The 12307-nt window shown below is 39.4% G+C and overlaps 1 protein-coding gene across 4 annotated transcripts in view; it reads left to right on the plus strand.

Moving 5' to 3' along the window:
- CAMK2D (calcium/calmodulin dependent protein kinase II delta) overlaps nucleotides 1-12307 on the plus strand; it is a 468012-nt gene that overhangs the window by 152554 nt on the left and 303151 nt on the right. For all 4 annotated transcript variants that reach the window (XM_032632322.1, XM_032632321.1, XM_032632323.1 and 1 more), the window contains exon 3: nucleotides 9554-9651. In XM_032632322.1, coding sequence (XP_032488213.1) covers nucleotides 9554-9651 — 98 coding nt within the window. The remainder of the gene's footprint in view (nucleotides 1-9553; nucleotides 9652-12307) is intronic.

Raw genomic sequence — 12307 nt, forward strand, 5'->3', positions numbered from 1 at the left:
GGATCAGCATCCATGGCGCACAGGCCCAGCCGCTCCATGGCATGGGGGATCATCCCGGACTGGGACACGAACCCGGGTCCTCTGCATCGGCAGGCTGACTCTCAACCAGTGCGCCACCAGGGAAGCCCTGGGGGCTTGTATCTTTGATTTACTTGTCTAACTAACCTTGAACCAGTGCCACATGTAGTTTCATGAGCTTCATATCAAGGGTAAATCCTCCACTTTATTCTCCTTCTTCCAGATTATTGTGGTCATTCTTGGCCTTTTGTATTTCCATATAAATTTTATAACAGTTGATCAACTTGCACACACTTACACACGCTCACAAAGCATTGGTATTTAGATTTGGAATGCATTTAATCTATAAATCAATTTGGGAAGAGTTAGCTTCTTTACAATGTGGAGTCTTCCAAACCATGAGCATGGTATATCATTCCATTTGTTTTGGTCCTCCTTGAATTTCCCTCAATAATGGTTTGGTAGTTTCCTGGGTATAGGTCTTGCATATTTCACTGTATTTACTCCTAGATGTTGAATTCCTATGCCTCTCTAAATAGTACTGTACTTTTATTCTCTTAACATACCTTACTGGAAATTAGAATTCAATTGATTTTTTAAATTTTTGAAGAAACTTTCAAAATTCAGTTACTAAATTCCAATATTTGTTTATAAGATTAATTTGAAGTATTTATATACCCAACCATGTCACCTGATACATTTGCTGTCTTTATCTTCCATAAATAAAAATAATACAATTTTTCCTGGGCTTACCTCTTAGCTACAACCTAGCTCCATTAAAAACAAAAAATCTTACTAATACTGATGCTTTGACTTGTCCCAGTGCTTTCCCAGGTCACTTGAACTTATTCTTTCATTATCACAAGGGTGCAATGGAAACGCTCTGGGCTTTAAAATCAATCACACCTCAGTTTTAATTCTAGCTTCTACATTTACTCTCTGTTTTGCTTGAAAATGTTACTAAAATTCTGTTTCCTCATCTATAAATGGGCGTGTGGTGAGAAACATCTAAGATGGCCCCCAATGATCCCCATCTCCTCCTATTCATGCCCTTGTGTAAAGTTCCCTCCTCTTGAGTGTGGGCTGGGCCTGCTGATTCACTTCTAATTAATCAAATATGGCAAAAGTAATGGTATGATATTTTCAAGGTTAGGTTACAAAGAGACCATGGCTTCTGCCTTGATTCCCTCTCTTGCTTCCCTATTCACTCATTTTGATGGAAGCTGCTGCTAGGCTCTGAGCTGCCCTATGGAAAAACTCACATGGCAATGAACTGAGGAAGGTCACCAGCCAACCGCCAGTGAGAAAATGTTACCTCAGTCCAAAAGTCAACAAAGGACTGAATCTTGCCAACAACCACATAAGTGAACTTGAAATTGCATCCTCCCTGAGTCAAGCCTTTTCAAGAGATCATACCCATGACTTTCATTTTGCTTACAATCTTGTTAGAGTCTTTGTGGCAAAAGCACACCGCTAAGCCACCCATAAATGTGTGACACACAGAGATAATAAATGTTTGTTATTTTAAGCCACAAAATTTGGGGATTATTTGTTACTCAGCAATAGGTAACTAATGCAGAGTATAATCCACTACAGAGTATATGATCCTCAAAAGGCATTTACTATTGTTAGTTAGTGGAAAAGTTTTATTGATTTTACACAGAAGTTAGAATTCAATTTAAAAAAATGATTCAGGTAATTGAGTAATATAATCTCTGATCTACAAAAGTGTTGAAATGGCCCTCCTAACATCTGTGCTTTTAAATACAAGAGGAACTGGAAATACCTATGATAGAAGAAATATTGTTAATTTTAAAGGAATGGGCTGATGTATCATTTCTAGGTGACCACCCCAATTTCACCATTATACCCATTTGGTTGTGGTGTTTAACCCAAGAAATTTTTCCTCAAGATTAAGTTGTAAATAGATTGTTCTTTGAATCTCATTGCAAAATTTCCATATTACAGAGCAATTGCAGAACGCAAATTTATCATAACTTTGGTATAAAACCTGAGTAATATTCGTTAAAAGAATAGAAACTCATAGCTCCTACATGCTGTGGTTCACTTTATATATCCTAGTGCCACATTATTTTTTCCTTCAAACACTGACTATTAGATTTAAATTTAATTTCATTTATTTATGGAATACAGATTTGAGTTCTTTTCTGTGATGTCTACTCAAAAGTAGTTTGGTCCCATTGCACCTTTATTTATTCAGTTTTTTTTTTTCTTCCCTAGGCAATATATGAATTTTAAAAATTTATAAGTACCCACTTTTCTGGACTGTTTTAAGATATTTTACATTTTTAATTAAATTTCTAGAATAGCATTGATAAATAATAGTATTTGAAATATGTAATACATATATGATTCCTTTGGATATTAATAGACATATAGTCCCTAAGAATTTAATATGAGGGTGATAAATAAAACTGGGAAGGAAAATGAGCTAAACTGTATATTATTACAAATATTTATTGCAATGATTAGATGCTTATATTCTAAATTGTAAAACATAGCCATTAAGTTTAATGGAAATAATCCTACATAAAGCTCTGAGTACCTTCTGACATTTTTCATAACTCTGTTGAAAAAATATCATCTATAATGAAAACTACTAATAAGCTCGTTAAATCATGTCATGATTTCCTTTCTTGTGTCATGATTTTGTCTAATGGGCTTTTCCTTTGAACAAGGAAAGCAACAGATATGTAATGCCTGGTGTGTCCAAGGTAGAAAATGTCATTAAAGCTATCTTTTTGCTTTTGTGCCCTCTTTTTTTTTACAGTTTTGAAATAGATATTTTTAAAAATACATCATGAGTCAGACTATTTCTGAATCAGGGCCTGTGGGTCAGCCATAAAATAACAGCTTTCTTCCATAGTACATGAGAGGTCCAGATTCTGCCAGAGGCCTATCTGCCAGCTAACCAGAACTTGCCAGTGCACAGGAAACAGGCCTATTATTTGAAGGTTTGGCTTTTCGTAACTCTGGCCAAAAAATAAGAATCATCAAGACAAAGAAGAACTCAGGTTGATGGCTAGATTTACTACCTGCCTGCTCAAGAAGTTCTCAGGATTCTTCATCTTTGACAATGCTAGCAAGTAATACCAGTTCACATGAACAGCCAGTTTTAAAAGCAGGGTGCAGCATGGTGACTGTCTTGTTCTATCAATGTGTGTTTTACCTGAATAACACTTCTGAAAACTTTTAGGTGTGTCTGAGATCCTTTAAACACACATGCACACACACAAAACTGTTAATTAAATGAACCTTGCAAATATTTTTGAACATTCCAAAAAAAAGGAACTGCTTAAATGATCTTAGTTTGTTTCAGACTCCTGGAAACATCTGGATGAGTATAATGTATTCCTAGGGGTTATTGGTGTGTTAAACGCCCAGTGGAGTTTAAGTGTGTATTTTTTTTTATCACATCATCACATTTAACACCATTTTATTTTCCTACTCTGGAGGTAAAGAGAATTCATTCTTCGTATTTATAAAATGATTTAAGCTTGTGAACTGAGAAACTTTATGTAAGCATGCCATGTGTTCTTTATATTGCAAATACTAGACATATATGTTTTAACATCTAAACTGTAATTTCACCTTGGTCAATGAGAAAAACTTAAAAAATTCCTGCTTGAGGAGAGTAACTACCTTCCTTAGGGAGTAAATTTTTATCTGGACTTAAAGAATATGCAGGATTCTCCCAGCCAGGAAAGGAAGATAAAGGTATCGTTGGATGGGAAAATAATCCTAGCAAAAGCCTGGAAGAACAAAATTTCTTGGGCAGTTAGGGAATCCCTATTTTACAGCTAGAAATACAGGAATGGACAGGTAGTTGGGGATGAATCTTAAGCAGTAAGAGTGTGCATGCCATGCAATGGATTAGGGAATTGATTCTTTGGGAACTGAAGGATAGCCGATACTTTTAAGTAAGGCAGTGACATGTTGCAGACATATCACTGCTTGCTGATAGAGAGGGAGGAGAGAGAAAAAATAATGGTAACAGAAAAGGCCATTTATATGGCTATCTAAACAGCAATGGTAAAGCTATTTGGGCCATAAAAAATCTGAATTTATTTCCTCTAATTTTCTTGAAACCTCTCTTCCTGACCAGCATTTAAAAAAAATCTTTATCATTCTGACTTTCTATTTGGCTTATTATCTTCAAACTTAAAATCACTATGAACACCAATAGACTTTTCAATTTAATATACCTACCCATGCTATTTCTAAGTTTATATAATCTGGAAATACTAATATGAATCACCATGCTTTAATTTAGCACTGATTAAACTCTTCTTGAATAATAACTTTCTACTTTGCCCAATTCCTAATGCTATAAACTCTCATTCACATTTATGAGAAATATATTATTTGAACTATGTCAAAGGAAAAAGTTTATTTCTTGGGCAAGTATAATTCACTTGATTTACAAAAGAAATTCTAAGAGAAGGCTAGAGTTTATCCAGGGTCTATTATGAAGCCAAGTCTAGCCGACTGGGCCATCTAATTCTCTGTTTATCCTATCACTCACTGCTGTCTCTCCAACAACCCAAACAGATGCCCTCCTTCATCATCAGAGTTCAAAGGCCCAGTACCAACCATAGCACTATGGGGGAACAGGCCAGAGAACTGAGCTGCCAATTTGAGGAACTGCTCCCGTGAGCAGCTGCTTTTAATTGTGGCCAAAGTTAGGCGGGGCCAAGGCAAGGGCTGGCGGCGAGCTGTGGAGGTTAACTGGAGTCAGGGAAGATAAATTGCAAGGTAGGTACTAGGTCAGGTTCTGAGGCCTAGGCTCTAAGCCAGTCAGCCACAGAGGACTACAGTAGAGTACCTTAGAGAGCTCCGTGGACAGGTAGGGTCTGGGAAAGATGTTAACGTCTCACAATAAAATGACATTTATAGAGAGACAAGAAGGAACTGAAGGAGGAAAATCATGCTTTGGCTATCTCTGTCTTGGGCAAAGGTAACAAACACAAAGGCAGGGAAGAGCAAGGAGGCCAGTATGTCTAGAGCACAGTGAACAAAGCAGAGGGTGGGAGCAGCTGGCCTCGGGGAGGTAGCAGGAGGCAAAGTATGCAGGGCTTTGAGCGTCAGAGAACAGGCTTTGGGTTTCGCTCAGTGCAGAAGGAGATGGCATAATTTGATGTGTTCTTTAAAATTCACACCAACTGCTGATGGAAAATAGATTCTATGTATCTAGAGCAGAAGTAAGGAGACTGTTAGAGACTCTGGCAGTAATTGAGGTGAGAGTTGATGATGTCTTGAACCAGGGTGGTAGCTATGGAGATGTTGAGAAGTGAACAGATTCCGGATATATTTTGAGGTACAACCAACAAAATTTGCTGATGGATCAAATGTGAGATATAGAAAAGAAGCAAGGAAGACTTTAGAGTTTTGCCATGAGCAACTGCAGAGATGCAGTTTTCATTAACTGTGTAATGACTTGTGGAGAAGACCACTGAAAGAGCTGATTTGAGTGTTTGGGGTGGGAGAATCAGGAGTCAGTCTGAGACAAGTACAGTCTGAGATATCTATTCTAATCCAAGTGAAGATGTCAAGTAGGTAACTGGGTATATAAAAGTGAAGATCAGGGGCTTCCCTGGTGGCGCAGTGGTTGAGAGTCTGCCTGCCGATGCAGGGGACACGGGTTCGTGCCCCGGTCCGGGAAGATCCCACATGCCGCGGAGCGGCTGGGCCCGTGAGCCATGGCTGCTGAGACTGCGCGTCCGGAGCCTGTGCTCCGCAACGGAAGAGGCCACAACAGTGAGAGCCTGCGTAAAGCAAAATTTTAAAAAAAGTAAGTTTTCATTCAAGCATCAACTTATGTTGGTATGTTCCAACTTTCCACCCCCTGCAAGATGTTCCTCACCCCAGCACCTTTTAACTGAATTCTACATCAGCAGCAAAGGCTGCTGAGAAAGCAGGTGTCTAGTATTTTAAATTAATATAATTGGGAGCAGGCCCGTTTCAGAGTATTTTAATTGACTTTACACCATATTTCCAATTCCTACCACCAGAGAGTTCCATCAGTATTTTAAAATAAATCTCATTGATTTTCTATCCTAGAAAATATACATGATGTTTATATGGGTATTTTAAAACCCCTTGATAAATTTTTTAATGTCTTAAATTTTAGATGTTGTCCATTTTATCAACCTGGCCTCTTTCCAGATATGCCAAGTTTGTGGAATACATTTTTGATCATCTACTATGTGCAAGGCAGATACTGGTGATACAAAGACAGCACAGCGAATTCCCTGGCATTCAAGTGCTCAAGACACCACGCTTTCACTGCTGAGGGCCAGTGTTCAATGCCTGATTGGGGAACTAAGATCCCACAAGCTGTGCGGCCAAAAAAAAAAGAAAACACACACACAAAGACAGCACACATTTCCTATTATCAAATAATAAAGACTCTAGTGAGATGTACAAGACTACACTTAGTGCTATAAGGGATGCTTAAGTGGTAGATGAAGAAGAATGGAAGTTAACAGTTACTGGGTGGCTACTCTAAACCAGATATGGTACATAGAGTATTTCACTTATTATCACAGCAACCCAATGTATTAAATGTTATCAGGGAGATTTAAATGGCTTTAATTCAACTACACAGGTATATATGATGAAGCTGGAATACAAACCGAAGTCCACTTCCTCTTGGAATCCTGTAGGTAGGAAAACTGCCTGACTCTCCACCCCTCATTTTCCTGCTCCATGCAGGTCTCACTTGCCTCTAACTACCCATTCATTCAAGCCCAATATTTTTATAACATGAGGCCTTACATGAGAACTCTGTGAGAATCTCTTCCATAGTAGTTTTAGTACAAAGCTATTAAAAATAGCTAAGAATAGCTACTACTAATGATAATGATTTACAACTATTTAGACTCTGTGCTTTAGAGTGTAGCCTCCTGCTACACACACTGATAAGATTAAGTACCTGACCCATCTTTATTTTCCATCCCTTCTAGGTCTCTGACCTTCTCCATCCTAATCTCTCTACTGATATTCTGATCCCTACCACCTGACAGTTCTAAACTCTGAATTTTTCCTGTTAACCTTCTGTTTCTTAGCCGACCCCTCCGAACACAAGCTCTTGCCTTTCTGATTTACCATATCAGCCAGTATCATTCTTACAGGGCCAACCCCAAACCCTGACTTCTCCTAACTTACCCTGTACCCTCAGCATTCAAGTCTTAGCAGGATTGTTGATTTTAGAAAAAAGTCTTAAAGCTATAGTTAACAGAATCAGCAAGTAAAGATTAAAGGTAAAGATAAAAATATATATATATATATAAATATATATATAAAAAAATAAAGGTAAAGACAGGAATCTGAGATCATAGCTGATAAATTTACTAATACCTAATCATACCTAGTAACTCTTGTTGCTCCTGTTTCCTGTTCAAATTTTTAAAAACTCAGCAGGATAAATTCTATTGAGATGTGTCTAGTGGTTATATGAGAGAATCTGATGATCATATTTAGTCTAGACAGAAATTGTTGGGTGTTAAAAGAGTTAAACCCGGGTAAGGTTCTTTCAGAGTCTAGTAGTTTTGGCAGTTTAGCCAATGAAACTTAAGTGCCATTCGTTAAGAGGTTGTAACTCACAGAGTTAAATTCCAATTTTGATAAAATGGCCTCTTCCATAGGCTAATTATCTAATGAACCAACTACTGCTCCATTTACCTATAAACCTCAAGATATGCCTGTGAAGCATCAAATGAAGTGAAGTTTTGCAAATTATCTGCATATCTGGATGTGAACCACCCAACTATATAATTCAAGACCTAGTGTTTTATGCTTTACTGGATTTAGTTATTTTACTGAATACCGAATCATCTGAGTTAGTTGGCCACTTGCCCTTTTTTTGGGGGTGGGCGGGAGGCATGCCTAGCAGCTTGTGGGAATCTTATTTCCCCAACCAGGGTCCCGGCAGTGAAAGTGCCAAGTCCTAACTGCTGGACCGCCAGGGAATTCCCTAGTTGGTTACTTGAATCAAGGTAATTAAAAAAATGCTTTACCTATTAAGGGCCTATTCATGACACTGGCCTTTACAACATCCTTTGTTCCAAAAAATACTTGCTGCTCCTCATGTTTCTTCTCTTGTCTCCCGCGTACAGTCAAGTTACTGTCACATGTACAGTACCAACAATGGAATGTTTTGAGTACGTAGTTGGAATCCTTTTATTGACCCTGATGTTCCTGTGAATGACCCAGAAAATAAGAATAAAGAAATAGGGCTTCCCTGGTGGCGCAGTGGTTGAGGGTCCGCCTGCCGATGCAGGGGACGCGGGTTCGTGCCCCGTTCTGGGAGGATCCCACATGCCGCGGAGCGGCTGGGCCCGTGAGCCATGGCCGCTGAGCCTGCGCGTCCGGAGCCTGTCCTCCGCAACGGGAGAGGCCACAACAGTGAGAGGCCCGCGTAACGCATAAAAAAAAAAAAAAAAAAAAAAAAAAAAAGAAATAGAATGCTGTTTGAGGATGTGCTCAAATCTTTCTCTCTCCAGAACGACAGAGAGCCCCTATTCTGGCCTTGCACACCTAAGCTATTACCAATGAAGGAAGTTTCTATGATTTTCATGTGCCATGTCGGACGCGAGATTCACATCAGGGATCCTCTGGGATTCTGACTTGGGCAAACTCAACATGGGCCACGGATATTCAACAGCTCTCACTTTAGGGAAGAAGAGTGTTACAAAGTTAAATGTGCATAAGGCTACTTGGTCTCCCATATTCTAAAAAGTGTGCTTAATTTAAGTAATTTAGAAGCAAAATAGAGTTTCATATTTTATTATCTATGTCAGAATTTCTGTGAAACTTCATGACATTCTAGGACATTTCCATATTTCTTTTTGTCTGGGTGGAATTAGTGTTTGAGAGCTCTTTGCATATTCCTAGCTGAGCTTACCCTCAGAGTATAATTTGCATATTTTGTCCTGTAAACCAAAGTTAGTTTTGATCAAATTTGAATTATATCAGCCATTTTTCCTTTTGTATTATTTTACTCTCGAGAAAGATTTTTTTAAACAGTCACACTAATAAACAGTAAATATTACAATAAAATTAACAACTTTCATTTTCTCTATTTTTGTCACTGTGGTGTTAAATCTGCACTGGCAATAATTAAACTCCTAGATCTTAGAAGTTTAGGATGAGAACATAAATGGAATCCGGACAGCAATTTGATAGAACTGAAAGGCTTTAGTATCAGGTAAACTAGGACCGATTACTGGTTTTACATCCTCCTGACTGCATAACCTTTGAGACTGAGTCCCAGCTTTCTTGCTTGTAAAATGACAATAGTATCATCTACTGTTATGAACTGAATGTTTGTGTCTCCCCAAAATTTATGCATTAAAATCCTAACCCTCAATGTGATAATATTAGGAGGCAGGGCCTTTGGGAGGTAATGAGGCCATGAGGATAGAGCTTTCATGAATAGGATTAATGCTCTTCTAAGAAGAGGCACACACGAGACAACTTGCTCTCTTTCTCTCTCTGCTCTTCACCATGTGAGGGTACAATGAGAAGGCCATCTGTAAACCAGCAAGAGGACCTTCATCAAGAACCCAACCGTGCTGGCACCCTGACCTCAGACTTCCAACCTCCAGAAAGGTGAGAAATAAATGTTTGTTGTTTAAGCTACCCAGTCTGTGGTATATTTGTTATAGCAGCCTGAGTTGACTAAGACAGCTACCAAATCAGGATTGGGTATATACAACATACTAGTATAGTGCTCACCCATAGGAAACTCTCAGCAGTTAGTCATAACAGTAATACTGCTGAAGCAGTCTTTTAATTCACTTTAAGTCACTTTTTTTAAAGCTATTGAGCACTTAATAGATCTTAAGTTTGTTACCGAGTTGTGTGGTTATGGTCTACTTTGTAGTACGGATACAAAGTAAGCCACAATTTGTGACTCAAGGTGTTCAGTGTGTATTGGGAGAGACAGGTAAACGATTACAATAAAATGTCATACAGGTTCAAAGAGCTGTTTGTGCAAAGTGATTTGGGTTATAGAGGAAATGACTAACTATGAGATGTGGCGGTCTGGAAAGGTTCACAAAGCAGGGGACTTTTGGGCTTAGAGATTCTGTAGGAGTTTTTCCAATAAATGGAATTACTTAGTAGAGAGGGCCCTTGATGGGAAGCAAGGGGAACCGAATTGCTACTTTTCTCCAGCAGCATAAGGCCCAAGATCTCCATCTACCCCTTGCTCTAAAACCCCAGGGATGAGACTATGGCCTCACCACCATCTCACCTGCAGCTGCAGGAAAGACCGGCCACCCCATGATCTTTTTTTTTTTTTTAATTTATTTATTTATTTATTTATCTTTTAAGTTTTGGCTGCATTGGTTCTTCGTTGCTGCACGCAGGCTTTCTCGAGCTGCGGCGAGCCAGGGCTACTCTTCATTGCGGTGCGCGGGCCTCTCATTGCGGTGGCCTCTCTTGCCGTGGAGCACGGGCTCTAGGTGCGCAGGCTTCAGTAGTTGTGGCACGTGGGCTCAGCAGTTGTGGCTCACGGGCCTAGTCGCTCCGTGGCATGTGGGATCCTCCCGGGCCAGGGCTCGAACCCGTGTCCCCTGCATTGGCAGGCAGACTCCCAACCACTGCGCCACCAGGGAAGCCCCCACCCCATGATCTTTAATTACTGTGTCCTGTGTCTTCTTCCCATCGTGCCTCCAAAACCAGTTTTCCTGTATCACCCATGAGAAGTGCACATTTCTCAGGTCACTCAGTTTCATGCACCCTGCTCTCAGCCCTGCTAATCTGATCACACATCACCCAGACCCTTGGCCATCTAAGCCCTTCTGCCCAAACTTACTTCCTGTCATCAGAAGACTCCTCTCCTTCATTAACCTCTTCACTGAACATTTTCTTTGGAGTTTTGCTGAATTTTGACTTGGCTCCTGAAAACACTGCTTTCCCTGGAGCCCTTCAAATAAAGGATTTATTTTTACGTTTTCCTCTCATACTCTAAGTATCATATATGCCTGGACCTTGAGGTAAGTTTTTGTTAGGAAAGAATGCTTTCAATTATATTCCAATTTCACTAAGACTCTCTGGGAAATTTATCAAATAACAATTGTAAAATTATTGTACAACTTTACAATAACTGTAATTGTAAAATAACCTAATATTACAATTGTTTAGAAGTAAAGATTCCAACAAATATTAAAACTAACTTTTTTTTTTTTTTTTGCGGTACGCAGGCCTCTAGCTGTTGTGGCCTCTCCTGTTGCGGAGCACAGGCTCCAGACGCGCAGGCTCAGCGGCCATGGCTCACGGGCCCAGCTGCGCCGCGGCATGTGGGATCTTCCCGGACCGGGACACGAACCTGTGTCCCCTGCATCGGCAGGCAAACTCTCAACCACTGCGCCACCAGGGAAGCCTCTAAAACTAACTTTTTTTAAAACTAACTTTAATTATAACATTTTTTTCAGCACATGAGATCCATAGAGTCAGTGTGTCTATTTCCCTTTTCAAAATTTACCAGAAGCCCTAAACGAAACAATTTAGGGAATTGTTTCTAATTTTCCAATCTAATGGAAAATCAGTACCATTAGAAAATCAGTACCATTAGATTTTCCAATCTAATGGAAAATCAGTACCATTAGATTGCAAATTTTAAGCCCTCTAGTGGTCAACGCCATGTTGCTCAATCTCTCAGACTGAGAGTATTCTTCAAAGATAAAAAATTACTATAACTTATAAAAATATTTCCACCAAAAGTTGACAGGTCATTATCTATGTCCCCTAAACAATGTACTATGTTTGAAGCTGAATAATTCACTACATCAAAAAAAGTTGTTGAATACTAATATTAATTAGTTCTTAAAATCATATATTTATCTTTATTAGAGTAAAAAAAGAATTGAGAAACCAAGATAAACTATCAATATTTCTGGGATTTCCCTGGTGGCACAGTGGTTAAGAATCCGCCTGCCAATGCAGAGGGCAGGGGTTTGAGCCCTGGTCGGGGAAGATCCCACATGCTGCGGAGCAACTAAGCATGTGCACCACAACTACTGAGCCTGCACTCTAGAGCCCCAGAGCCACAACTACTGAGCCCGCATACCACAGCTACTGAAGCCCACGCATCGGTTGTTTCACCACAATGAAGAGTAGCCCCTGCTCGCCACAACTAGAGAAAGCCCGTGCGCAGCAACGAAGACCCAATGCAGCCAAAAATAAATAAATAATAAATAATTAATTATCCGTACTTCCTGACTTGGGTGTGGATCAAATATTTTAGTGACACATGAATTAA

The sequence above is a fragment of the Phocoena sinus genome, chromosome 5 (assembly GCF_008692025.1).
Source record: "Phocoena sinus isolate mPhoSin1 chromosome 5, mPhoSin1.pri, whole genome shotgun sequence".
Taxonomy (NCBI): Eukaryota; Metazoa; Chordata; class Mammalia; order Artiodactyla; family Phocoenidae; genus Phocoena; species Phocoena sinus.